Source organism: Acomys minous (assembly GCF_964271855.1).
Source record: "Acomys minous genome assembly, chromosome: 7".
In the NCBI taxonomy this organism is placed as follows: Eukaryota; Metazoa; Chordata; class Mammalia; order Rodentia; family Muridae; genus Acomys; species Acomys minous.
In genome coordinates this window covers 74,767,361-74,781,156 of record NC_140488.1, presented here as the reverse complement: position 1 = coordinate 74,781,156, position 13,796 = coordinate 74,767,361, and the positions used below count along the sequence as shown (strand labels likewise).

The following is a 13,796-nucleotide window of genomic DNA, read 5'->3' as shown; positions in this document are numbered from 1 at the left end:
TTCCCTTCCCTGCCCCCAGAAGTGAATTCAGTGTTTATTCACTTCACACTGGGTTCCTGTTCTATGCCGCTCCCTCTGATTTTCTGTGAAGAAGCTTAGGACTGTGAACTTTTCTTCGAATCCCTTGAAATTCTCACCTCTAGAAAGAGACAGAATTTAAAGCAATCCCCCCCGCCCCCAGTTTAAAAGTTATAGGCGTGGTAGCGCACGTCTGCAATCCCAGCACTCAGGGAGCCAGAGGCAGGTGGATCCCTGTGAATTCGAGGCCAGCCTGGTCTACAAAGCAAGTCCGGGATAGCCAGGACTACACAGAGAAACCCTGTCCTGAAAAAAAAAAGTTACATAGAAACCAGTGAGACTCTGGTTTGTTTGATTGATTGACTTTTTGAAACAGGGTCTTTCTACATAGCCCTGGCTGTCTTGAAACTCTACATAGACAAGACTGTCCTCAAACTCACAGAGATCTCATCTGTACTTTGTCTGGATGTGTGTCTGTGCACCACTTATGATATCTGATACCCACAGAGGCCAAAAAAAGACAGTTTCAGATACCATGTGGGTGCTGGAAATTAAATGGGTCCTCAGCGAGAGGAGCCAGTACTATGAACTGCTGAACCATCTCTTCCCCCCAGATTCTGTTGTTGTTCATTTGTTTGTTTTTTTCTTTTGTTTTGTTTTTGCTTTTTGGCTTTTGGCTTTTCGAGACAGGGTTTCTCTGTGTAACCTTGGCTGTCTTGGACTCACTCTGTACACCAGACTGGCCTTGAACTCACAGCAATTTGCCTGCCTCTGCCTCCCAAGTGCTGGTATTAAAGGCATGCGCCACCAGGCCTGCCTAGTTTTTGTTTTTCACCTCACAGGTGCTAACTAGATGATTCAGACACTAAGCTTGAAGGTCAGAGTTCAATCCCCAGGAGTCCACAAGATAGAAGAAAACCAATTCTCCAAAGTTGTCCATGTCCCCCGACTACCACACTGCATGAAGTTGCACCACATGTACATCACTCCCATCTATGTATAAATAAAGGCATTTTTTTTTAGACAAGGTCTCTCTTATAGTGCCCTGGCTGTCCTGGAACTCTCTATGTAAGACCAGGCTGGTCTTGAATTCACAGAAATCCGCCTGCCCACCATGTCCCACCTGAAAGCAATACTTTTGTATTTAAATTTTTTTCTGCCTACCATTTTTAATAAATATTAGCCAAAAATTATGAATATCTAATAATAAACTAGTCTACTGTCATATCTAGTTCTTTTCCTGTAAGTTTAAAGTATGTGTTTGTGTACTACAAATGCTTATTGTCCTTTTTTGCTGTACTATAGAAAGCAGCCATTGGCCTCACACATGCTAGGCACACACTAAACACTAAGCTGTATAACTCAGCTTTTTCTTTTGTTTTTTGTCTGTTTTTTGGCTTTGGTTTGGTTTGGTTTTTCAAGACAGGGTTTCTCTGTGTAGCCTTGGCTGTCCTGGGCTTACTTTATAGACCAGGCTGGCCTCAAACTCACAGAGATCTGCCTGCTTCTGCCTCCCAGAGTGCTGGGACTACAGGCATGCGCCTGTGTGTGTGTGCGCGTGTGTGCGCGTGTGTGTGCGTGTGTGTGTGTGCATGTGTGTGTGTGTGTGTGTCTGTCTGTCTGTCTGTATCTGTGTCCACAACTACCTTCAGTTTTTACAAAGAATATAAAACAAAGAAAAAATAGCTAGTGCTGTGGGTGGACATGCCTATAGTCATAGCACTTGGGAGTTGGAGGCAGACATGGAGTTTAAGGTCCTCCTCAGCTACATACTAAGTTGCAGGCCACCCTGAGTCATAGGACAGTCAGTTTCAAAGGGAAAAGAAAAAAAACCTCACCTGGGGCTAGAGAGATGGCTCAGCCCTTAAGAGTGTTTGTTGCCTGATGTGGTGACGCACGTCTGTAGTCTCAGCACTCTGGGAGGCAGTGGCCTGAGGATCGCTGTGAGTCTGAGGCCCATCTGGTCTACAAAGTGTCCGGACAGCCAAGGTTACACAGAGAAACCCTGTCTTGAAAAACCAAGAAGAAAGAAAAAAGAAAAGAAAGCCAAAAAAATTTTTTTAAAACAGCGTTTCTTGCTCTTGTAAAGGACCCAGGTTTTATTCCCAGCACCCACATGGAGGTTCACATCCACCCATAACTCCTGTTCCAGTGGATATGGTGCCCTTTTCTGACTTCTGCAGGCACCCACCACACATGGTCCACATGCAAGCATGCAGGCAAGACACTCACACATAAAATAAAATTAACAAGTAGTTTTTATTAACAAATGGAAAAGGAAACAGGGGAAAGGAATGAAAGAAGGAAGGCAAGAGGAAAATAGTAATAGCATTTAGTTTATTTACTTGTATGTATACAACAGGTTAGGTAATTTGTATAATGCACTTAGCTAAGGCTCACTACTTAATAAAATCAAGTAAATATTACTTATTAATAGTAATGTTACTTGTATTATTACTCAACTAGTTTTGTTTTGGGTTTTGTTTTGTTTTGTTTTTCAAGACAAGGTTTCTCTATGTAACAGCCCTGGCTGTTCTGGAACTTGCTCTGTAGACCAGGCTGGCCTCGAACTCAGGGAGATCCACCTGCCTCTGCCTCCCAAGTGCTGGGGTTAAAGGCATGAGCCACCACTGCCTGGCTACTCAACCAGTTCTTAATATGACAGGGATGACATGTTTCACTGTAGTTACTACCGAAATCCTATAAAAACTCTAAGTGCCTTCTGTGTGTGCATGGTTTTGTTTTGTTTTGTTTTTCAGAGCTGAGTAGGGTAACAAAGAAGTAGAGAAACATCTCTCTTCACTGAAATGAATAGAGCCAGTTTGGCAGCAGGCTTGGTTGGGGGTGGCACCCAAGTAGAAGAATGGGACATAGCAGCAGCAGTAACAGAGGCAAGACAACCAAACTCCTATGACCTTCAAGAGAGAGACATAATGTAGCAAACGGGATCCATTTAGGAACACAGACTCTGAGACAAAGGCCTTTGACTCCTGTGTCCTTGCTGTGTCTGCTTATCCGTTACTCACAACAGCCTCTGGTTGGTCCTCTTTCCTGCCCAGCACCTCTTCTATTTTCCACTGCCACTTTGCTGACTCTACTTGACTATTTTTGTGCTTGATTTGGTGTGTTTGGCTGGTTGGGTTTTGCTTGGTTGGTTGGTTGGTTGGTTTGGTTCTCTATTATATCCAAGGTTATGCTGGGAATAGTGGTCCATGCCTTTAATCCAAGAACTTGGGAGGCAGATGCAGACAGATCTCTATAATACGAGTTTCATACGAGGCAGGGCTACATAGTGATATCCTTTCTCAAAAAAACAACACACACACACACACACACATAGATATACATTTTCATCATGTGATGGCTTAACAAATTTCTGTTGATTGATGGAAGAGTTTACAGTCTGATGAGGGTGATAATAATACTCCCATGAAATAAAAGGTCATGTAATTACAAGCATAAATACAAGAATATAAACCAAGTTCATAGAGGTTAAGGAGGTACAAAGTAAATAAGTGATTTTTCAGGTTGGGCTAGTTGAGGAACGTTTCTATGAGCACTCAAGTTTTAAGATTTGAATTGGAGATTTAGGGGGGTGATGGACATGAGTTAGTAGAGAGGTGGACCTTTTCAAGCAAATAGACAAAAGGCAACAATGCAAGACATAACTCAAGCCAGGACAGATTCCTACCCCGCCCTGCCATTTTCCAGTCTCAGCAACTCTACACGAGCTGACACCACACCTGCTTCAGTTAGAGGAGAGCTCCCTGGAACAGAATGCCCACTAGACTTTCTTGGCCATCAGATTTGCTAGTCACGAAGCACTTATCAGGGACTCTAGGTGGGGCTGCAGGAGAAAGGAGCATATACCGAAGATGTTTTCAGACATTGTGAGCAAGTATTTTTCTTATCCCTACTCTAGATCTCCTGTTGGAATACATGACCTTCTCTATGCCACCGATTAGCCACAGGTGGGTTGTTCACAAGTAGGGGACAAATCCATGTTGGAGAAGAACAAAAGAATATGGAGGGGCTAGGGAGATAGTTCCGTGTTTGTTATACACTCATGAGGAGCTGAGTTCAAATAGCCAACATTCACACAAAAACAGGGCTTAAGGGATGTTTCTATGGCTTGGAGAAGGAGGCAGAGGCAAGAAAGTCTTGTTGGCTGGCCAGCTAGTCTAGCTGAATCAGTTAGCTCTAGTTTTAAAAATAAGGCAGAGAGTGAGTGATAGAGGACACATGATCTTAAAACCTCCGGCCTCCACACATATGTATATACAGATGTGTGCACAAATTCACACATGTGCACGCGCGCGCGTGTGCACACACACACACACACGAATACACACACAATGCTTTTGTAAGAATATGGAAAATCATGATGGTTTCGAATACTATGAGTAGGCTAATGCCACTTTGAAGGCCTAGTATGTCAAGAAAGAGAAGGGAGAAGGAAAAGGAGGAAAATATATCAAGCAACAATTCAAATGGTAAACAAACAAATTTATAGGTTGCTCTAGAACCTTGCTATCTGGCAGGAAAATTGCAACATGACCAGGCAAAGACACATGTATTTATTTAAAAGTTGTTAAATGTCTACTTGCAAAATGTAATTCTTGATCCCAGTCACTCATGCCTTTGGCCAACACTTACTGTCGCCCAGAGCTGAGATCATAAATACATAAACCTTGTGTCTACCCCAGAGGCTCACAGTTTATTGTAAGAAACAGACCAGCAAATCAATATGCCCAGCAGCTAGCTATATCACACGAGCTTGCCAGAGGTGCTTGAAAATGCACAAACGGGACAATAAGCCGCATCCGAGGAAAACGTGAAACAGTGGATGGGATTTTTCCCAAAATGGAGACTCCAGGGAGGATGAGAATTTCAAGGTCCTTCTCTGTTACATAGTGAATTTGATGCCAGCCTGGACTACATGAGACTCTGTCACAAAAACAAAAGGCAGGGCTGGAGAGACAGCTCAGCAGTTACCAGCACATATTGCTCTTACAGAGGACCTCAGCTTTCCAGCACCACGTCATGTAGCTCACAATTTGCCTGTAACTCCAGCTCTAGGATTATCAGGGGGCTTTGGACTTCCTCCTTAGGTACCTCTATTCATGCAGTCACATCCATGTGTGTACACCTAATTAAAAGCAAAATGAGCTGGGTGGTGGCGCAGGCCTTTAATCCCCAGCACTCAGGGAGGCAGAGCCAGCTGGGGAGGGGGGGTGTCACTGTGGTTCAAGGCCAGTCGTCTACAAAACAAGTCTAGGACAGCCAAGGCTACATAGAAAAATCCTGTCTTGAAAAACCAAACAAACAAAAAAGGATTATATGGCCATTTAAATGTAGAAATTTTTGTTTTATTTGTCTATTTTTCTGATTTGGTTTGTGTGTGTGTGTGTGTGTGTGTGTGTGTGTGTGTGTGTGTAATTTCTTTTTATTTTTGGAGACAAGATCTAAGTACCTCTGGCTGTCCTAGAACTCACTCTGTAGCCAATAATTTATATAGATGCCCCCTGCCGCTGCCTCTTGAGTGCTAGGATTAAAGGCAAGCACCACCATGCCAATAAAGGCCCTCAAACACAGTCATAATGTCCATTTAGGATTTGGAAGCAGCAAGTTACAAAAGTGGAAAGGCGAAGGTAAGTGCAACCAGGAAGGCTATATAAACCGAGCCCAACCTCTAACCAAATTCAGAGGTTAAGAGTAGCTACAGGGTAGAGGTGTGGCTGCAGGAAGAAACTTTAAAAAAAAAAAAAAGTTCAGTTGAGGACTTGTTGAATGAGAAGCCGTTGAAGATCATAACAAATAGACTATCGATAATTTCAGAAGTCTGAGGAAACTCAGATCTGTCTGTGAACTGCACATGGAGAGAGGAGGGGATTGGGGAGACCCCCACAACCAGTTAACACCATGTATTATGTTACACAAGCTCCTTTCTCAACTCCCCGTCGTGAATGTACCTTCTTTTCTAATCAGTCCTCTAATTCTTGATACTCTTCTTGCTATTTATAGGGACAATACTTTTCATTTTGCTTTCTTAACTGAAAGCTGGGAAAAATCTAGCGTCTCTCAAAATGGTCACTTGGGCGACCGACCCCGAGACTCGAGGGAGCGGGTGGAAAGGGAAGGAATGAGGAAAATGATTTTTAAGAAAAAAGTCCGGGACGACGACCTCTAATCACTAAAGTTCCACCTCCCCATATCCTGCCACGCGCAGCAATCCTGCTGCCGATATCGGGCTCCTGGTTGCAAGGTAGGACGGGAGATGTAGTCTCCGAGACCGACCAGGGTGGCAGGATTGAAGAACTCCGTTTCCCAAGTGGCTCTCGAGGCGCGTGCGCAGATGGCTGCCCCGACGAGTGGTAAACAGAGACGTCAGGCGGGGGCTGCTGCTTGGAGCAAAACAAAAGGGAAACCCGGGGGGCGGGGGGTGGGGGGGTCCGATAGGGGATTCTGTACTGGAGTAAGGGAGGCTGGAGCCGCGAGAACCTTGACCCTATCAAGAGTGACCTGGAGGGAAGAGGCGGGGGGAGGGGGAGCCAGGGGAGGGACAAGTGACGCCCGGGAGCGGGGCTTGGGGGAGGGCAGCGATCCGGGAGGAGGAAAATTGGGAGGAGTGTCCGGGGGGCAGCAACTTGAAAGGGGGAGGGAACTTCGTGAGGAGACGTTCGGTGATGGGAGCGCAATGTATGAGGGGATACGGTGCCTCAGGTTTAAAAGAGCAGGAAGCTGAGTGAGAGGGTGCAGAAAGTGCCTTCGCTACGCGGAGGTTACAGGTGGTGCCTCGGAGCGCTACTTGGAGGCTGCATCCCGTAGTCGGGAAGGGGATCGGAGGACTCAGTGCACGGGACAGTTAGGGGACTAGAGTCCTGAGTTCTTGACTTTCTGAGAACAGACAGGAATGTGCCTCCTGGCCCTCGTTGCTTCCCCACTGAGGGGAGGCATGGTGAGGGACTGTGGCAGGCTCCACTGAACGCTGAGCTGCAGAGGTTCGACTCCACGTATGGATCCAGAGAATAAGTCAGCCACAGAGGCTGCCGCGATCATAGACCTCGATCCCGACTTCGAACCCCAGAGCCGTCCGCGATCCTGCACCTGGCCCCTTCCTCGACCAGAACTCACCACGGAGCCACAGGAGCCGTCCGAGGTGGAGCCCACTCTGGGACAGAAGGTACACTCGGAGGGACACTCCGAACCAATCCTGTTGCCCTCTCGGCTCCCTGAGCCGGCAGGGGGCCCCCAGCCGAGAATCCTGGGGGCCGCAACAGGTCCTCGGAAGGGAGGCTCCCGCCGGAATGCCTGGGGAAATCAGTCATATGCAGAACTCATCAGCCAGGCCATTGAAAGCGCCCCGGAGAAGCGGCTGACACTCGCCCAGATCTACGAATGGATGGTCCGCACGGTGCCCTACTTCAAGGACAAGGGTGACAGCAACAGCTCGGCAGGATGGAAGGTAAGTATTGACTCCGTTACTTTCCCACCACCCACCCTCGGACCCCTCTGGTTACTCTTAACTCCGGGCGGGGGTGGGGGCCGTTACTGACTCTCCGCTCGTTTGGAAAGCCCAAAGATCCACCTTCAATCTTCAGTTAGACAAACATTTACTTAGTACATAGTATATACCACACTCCGAGCTTGGAGCGGGAGGATCGGCGATGAATAAGACACTGTCCCTGCTCTGAGGAAAATCGAATTCTCTACTCGCTACTCAGCACTTTGGCTTGAGCTGCTCCAAACATTTATTCCCACAGAGAAGTCTTTATCCTATGTACAGCAGGAACTGTGTGGATTCTCCGCCCGCACCTAGCCTTCCCTCCTCCCTCACCTCCCACCCAACACCTTTTGGCCCATTCCTGCGGGATTACTCGGATTCCCTGCTCGCCTCCCAATACCTCAGTGAACAGGAACTGTTAGAGGATTGCTGTGCCCAAGAGGGAGTGGGCGGCGGCGCGGGGGGGGGGGGAGTGGTTGATATCCATGGGGAAAGGTAGCTGACCTTGTGCACTAAGGGAAAAAGGCGGTGAACTGCTGCGTGCCTCAGTTTACCCTCTCCTGTCGAAAACTCTTCCTTGTAAGGAGCTATCCAAAACTCTCGGGGAAAGTCTTTTGTTGTTGAGAAATACTACTCGTGGAGAAAGGAGACATCCTCTAGCAACTCAGGGTCCAGGTTGGGAGTTCTCTTGGTCTTTCTTGAAGAAAAAAAAAAAAACCGGGAAGATCTCTGCAAAATTTGCCAGAGAAACACGGGGTCTAATTACAAGCCTAAGGAATCAGAGAGTTCAGCCCCTAACAATGCGGTGTACCTCTGTAGGTGCTTTGGGTCAGTGTACCAAGTACAGCGGACAGACTCAACAGAGGCTCTTCCCACAGATGTTAGATTGAGGGAGCAAATCCGCAGTATGCGTAGGGGCCAGACAGAACAGAAGATGGGACAGCTGACCGAGACCCTTGGCACTATTTCTGGGTAGACTGCCATGCCACAATCTCCAGCTCACAAACAGCTTCCCTCCTTGGACCCGGCCTGCACAGCTGTTTTTCTTTTCTCTTAAGTTGATTTTCCAGGGTAGAATGACCACGCGCTTGTTATACTGTGGGAGTAGTCCCTCCTCATGATTTACGCTATAAGTTGATTTTTTTTTTTTTTTTAGTTCTGGGAACTGAACCCAGGGCTGTGCGGTTGCTGCTGAGCTAAATCCACAACTCGTGAAATAATCTAAGTTTTGTTGTTGTTTTGGGTTTTTTTTTTTTTTTCATTTCGTTAGTCTTCATGGCCGTTCTGGGAGTCCACATTTTGCATGTGAGGAGATTAAGGCACAGGGAGGTTAGGTAACTAGCCTACCCAGCAGGCTGAGGACTTGAATGCAAGTTTTGCTACAAATCCTGTTTCTCTGTGGAAAGCATGGCTTGCCTTCATTGCCAGACCTAGCCAGGTGGGGTCTAGAGCTTCCAAAGCCCCCCAACAGGAAACTTCATAGTTCCTTGGTGATTTGCCAAGGTCACTCCCACCCCACCAGGGGGCGGCACTCACTTGAACAAGAAAGCTTAGGTTAGGTAGCTTAGTGAGCAGTTTATCACCGTGTCCCAACCCCCCCCCCCCACACACACACCTGGGAACTGACCTCTCCCACTTGGCTTGATTCAAGGCCTAATGGGGAGGGATGACCCACACCACAAACGTGCGCGCGCACACACACAGATTTAGAGGAAAAAAAGAAAGAAATCACAGACTCAGAAGACATAATAGTGCCTACTTACTAAGAGCCCGAGGTGGATGGATGGGCCCAGTGAGGCAAGGAAGTCTTTTGCTAAAGGACCTTGCCACAAGAGGCTGCGCAAGCCACATTCTTCAAGAAAAAGGTTGCTTTTTAAACCAGTCAGCTAGAAATGGTTTCTTGCTGTCTAGAGCCTCAGTTTCTTAATGGCGCCTAGCATGCCTCAGCTTCTTCCTGAATGTATTTCTCAACTAAAGAACTCTGTGTGAGATGTCAAGTGACCTTTAGGACACAGAGAGACTCTTAGGCTTCCAGGGATGGAAAACTGGGAAGGAGGAAAGGAGGAGGTTAAGTGCAGCAGCCGGCATTTACCAACCAGTGAAAATAAGCACCAGGTGTAGTGACGCACACCTGCACACCTATAATCACGGCACCCGAGAGGCAGAGGCAAGTGAATCTCTGTGAGTTCGAGGCCAGCCTGATCTACAAAGAGAGTCCAGGGCAGCCAGGACTATTACACAGAGAAACCTCGGGGTGGGGGTGGGGGACAGGAGGGAGGAGCGTCAGCCTCCATATTGCACCCAGGGCTAATACTACACAGGAAATGTAGCTATAGAAGATAAGCAAATGCTTTATTAAAAGGCATTGGATTTCAGCTTGGCCTCCAGTAGAATTTAGAGATGGGAACCTCCTTAGGAAAAAGGGACAGAGATTATACCTCCTGAACATGCTGAGTGTGTCCCAACTGGTAGAAATAAGGCTGGGAGATCTCTCTCTCTCTCTCTCTCTCTCTCTCTCTCTCTCTCTCTCTCTTTTCTTTTTTTCTTTTTGATGTTTTGAGATAAGATCCCTCTCTATAGCTCTTTCTGTCCTGCAGCTCACTATGTAGACTAGAGTGGCCTCAAACTCAGAGACCCATCTGCCTCTGCCTCCAGAGTGCTGGGATTACCGGCCCACTTTGGGGTGTATTCTGTGAGTTTTCTGGTTGACCTAAAGGCCCAATGAAGAATGGAGCACCAACTGTACCCCCAGCCCCCTAGCCTATTCAGAGAACTGGCCCACAACTGGTCATTCCTGGACTGGTATGGCCACCATCCTGTATGGGGCTATAGAATGCTTTTTCCCATCTGAGCCTAGTTTTTCTCTGTCAAGAGTACTCTCCCATGGCACCAACCCGATGTCACACCCAGAGGTCTGGGAGAAGCTTTTCTAGGGTGGCTATTAGCTCTCCTTGGAAAGTAGGTTGTGACTTTGTCTTCCTGTACTGAGAAATCTGGAGGAGACACCGAGCCTGGCAACTTTGTATAGTCTCTTCTTTCCCACTACACTCTAGATTTTTTCCCCTGGATTTGAATTTTTGGGGCTCCTGCTGTATTCCAGCCTCCCCTTAGACTGATGAGACAGCTGGTCCCCAACCTCCCCTACACATATCTCATGCCCCCCTTTTCTGCTACCTCTGTCCCATCCAGAACTCCATCCGTCACAACCTGTCCTTGCACAGCAAGTTCATCAAGGTTCACAACGAGGCCACTGGCAAGAGCTCTTGGTGGATGCTGAACCCCGAGGGCGGCAAGGGTGGCAAGGCACCCCGCCGCAGGGCTGCCTCCATGGATAGCAGCAGCAAGGTGCTCCGGGGCCGCAGCAAAGGCTCCAAGAAGAAACCATCTGTTCCGCCAGCTCCACCTGAAGGTGCCACTCCCAGGAGCCCCCTGGGTCACTTTGCCAAGTGGTCCGGCGGCGGCACTGGCCCTCGCAAACGGGAAGAAGCTGATATGTGGACCGCTTTCCGTCCACGAAGCGGTTCGAATGCTAGCACTGTCAGCACTCGGCTGTCACCAATGGGGCCAGAGGCTGAGGTGCTAGTGGAAGAGGAGATGCCGGCCTCGACCAGCAGCTACGCAGCGGGTGTCCCTCCCACCCTCAGTGCAGATCTGGAGCTGCTGGATGGGCTCAATCTTGCATCTCCTCATTCCCTGCTGTCTAGGAGCAGTCTCTCCGGCTTCTCTTTGCAGCATCCTGGGCTTGCTGGCCCTTTACATAGCTATGGCGCCTCCCTCTTTGGCCCAATAGATGGGTCTCTGTCAGCAGGAGATGGGTGCTTCTCGAGCTCCCAGTCTCTGGAGGCTCTGCTCACCTCTGATACACCACCACCTCCTGCTGATGTTCTCATGACCCAGGTAGATCCTATTCTGTCTCAGGCTCCTACACTTCTGCTGCTGGGAGGAATGCCTTCCTCTAGCAAGCTGGCTACAGGGGTTAGCCTATGCCCTACGCCTCTAGAGGGTCCAGGTCCCAGCCACCTGGTCCCCAACCTTTCTGTGATGGCACCGCCGCCAATCATGGCAGGGGCTCCTATCCCTACAGTCCTGGGCACCTCTGTGCTCACACCTCCTGCTGAAGCTGCCGACTATGACAGAATGCCTCAGGATCTAGATCTTGATATGTATATGGAGAACTTGGAGTGCGACATGGATCATATCATCAGTGACCTCATGGATGGCGGTGAGGGGCTGGACTTCAACTTTGAGCCAGGTACAGTAGCTCCTCATCCCTGTAGCATCTTTGCTCTTGCATGCTCAGCTAACTTTTTACGATCCGAGCCAGAGAGAGCCTTACAACAGATAATAGTACTTCCTGGGGACTTGGAGGGAGGACGTCCTATTAGAACAGCATAACTTGTAAGTGGCACCTCTGGGCTCCTCATCACAGAAGGGAGGGAGGGCTGGGTGGAGGTGAGATGGGATGAATCTGGTATGAATCTAAACGGTGTCCCAAATGGATCTTTTTATCTTGTCCTCCATTTCTCCCCCCACCCCTTACAGATCTCTGAGTCACAGCCAGAAGCTTTGTCCCCTGCTTCAGAAGGTGGAGGTGGAACCAGACGTGTCCTTATCAACTTTATCCCCCTGAGCCCTCCTGAGGAGTTTGGAACCCTGCTTTCGAGCTGGGGTTTGGTGGTCACACACTCAAGTGTTGAGACAATTCTAAAGATAAAGCTATGGCGTGTAGGGATTGTAGAGGAGGATGGTAGGAGGAAGGAGGGAAGAAAGCTTTTTCTCACTGTGCCAATTAGGGGTATCTATGGCTCTTCCTCAGGAGCCATCATTGATTTCCCATCCCCACCTCCTAGGCCTTGATGTAGCAGGGGCCAGCAGTGCTGTTAGAAATGTGAAGTCACCAGTGGCCTTATTGCCCTGCCTTTGGGAGCAGGATTATCTTTTTTTTTCTTTTGTAGAGAGTCTTACTAGAGCTGGGCCAGGTTCCATTGAGCCTGGATTTTCATGCCGTGGGGTGGGTGGGTGGGTGGGTTGGTGGGGTTGGGGGACCTAGAAGGGCCAAGTTTTGAGCACTGGAGTGGCTCACCAGGCCAAATCACTTTTGGAAGGATGCAGAGAACAGACAGGCTTTTTATATACTTTTAAAGAAATATAAACACAAATATAGAGATTTTTAACAGTGGTGAGGTGCTAGTGATGGGGAGAATGCTTTTTTTCTTCTTCTTCTTCTTCTTTCTGAAGACTTTGTCATAGTGACATGATACAAACACTACAGACTCTATGGGGAAGAGACAGGAAGCTGAGGAAAGATGGGTAGCAAGAGACTGGAGGGAAGTGCTCCCTTTTGGACCAGGTCTAGAAAAGGCTCTATGCATACTTAGGTTAGAGTTTAAGGAAAGAGACCTAAGCCAAGTCCCCGCATTCTGTCCACTTGTGCCTAGAAGAGGGTGCTGTTGAGGGGCAAGCACACTCTTGTTTGACCAGTGCGGGTTAGTGCTACCAGAGAGATCCTCCAAGGCCTGGACTTGGCTAGGGGCCTGGGAGGGGCGTGAAAGAAGGAAGGATTTAGGGTAGTAAAGTTAGGTACAGAGACCTCCCTGTTCACGGCCTGGGACAGCTGTCCCTGCCCTTCTTCCTAGTTCTGGACTGCCAGGGTTATGTAGAAGACCGAGTAGTGGCAGGCAGGGCTGAGGAGAAGAACAGGGAAGGGGGGAGCTTGGGGAGTTTGGCTGAGGGTCTGGGAAATGAGCAGGGATGGGGGGGAAATGTGGATCAGGTTTACTAGCACCTGCCAGAGAGGCCATCTGGGGCTCCTCCACCACAGCCCCCAGGCAGCCCCTCCCCCAGCGCCCTTTGCATTGTCCCCTCCCCCACCCCTGCTGTGGGTTCCCATCATTTCCTGTGTCAGCGCCTGGCCTACCCAGATTGTATCATGTGCTAGATTGGAGTGGGGAAGTGTGTCAAATCAATAAATAAGTTCAATAAATGTCTATAATCAGATCTGGTTTCTGGTTTCTGCTGCCTTGCTGCACACCCCCCCCCTCCAATATGGGGGAGGGAGGGAGGGAGGCGGAAAGGCGAAGGGCAGTTAGTTGAAGGGCGGGTGGGAGGGACTGCCCGCAGGCTGGGAGGTGGGGGAATTTCAGCCTGGGAGGTAATGGAGTGTGGTGGGGGAGGGACACCTAACCCCAGCAGGAGTAGGCGGCTGCAAGATAGGCCTCCCCCGAGGGGAGGTAGTCTGGTTTGAAAAGACCCCACCCCCTTCTCTGGCCCTCAA

The 13,796-nt window shown here is 48.8% G+C and overlaps 1 protein-coding gene across 1 annotated transcript; it reads left to right on the top strand.

Moving 5' to 3' along the window:
• Positions 1-6,569: 6,569 nt before the first annotated feature.
• Positions 6,570-13,519, top strand: FOXO4 (forkhead box O4). The gene is made up of 3 exons (XM_084791023.1): positions 6,570-7,483; positions 10,712-11,774; positions 12,065-13,519. The coding sequence occupies exons 1-3, from the start codon at positions 7,034-7,036 to the stop codon at positions 12,070-12,072; spliced, it is 1,521 nt and encodes a 506-aa protein (XP_084647149.1). The 5' UTR covers positions 6,570-7,033; the 3' UTR covers positions 12,073-13,519.
• The last annotated feature ends 277 nt before the right edge of the window (positions 13,520-13,796 follow it).

Excerpts from the sequence above, each read along its gene's own strand:
- FOXO4 (XM_084791023.1), top strand. The coding sequence starts at position 7,034 with ATGGATCCAGAGAATAAGTCAGCCACAGAGGCTGCCGCGATCATAGAC. Across the intron at positions 7,484-10,711 it reads ACAGCTCGGCAGGATGGAAG|AACTCCATCCGTCACAACCT; the intron begins GTAAGTATTGAC and ends TGTCCCATCCAG.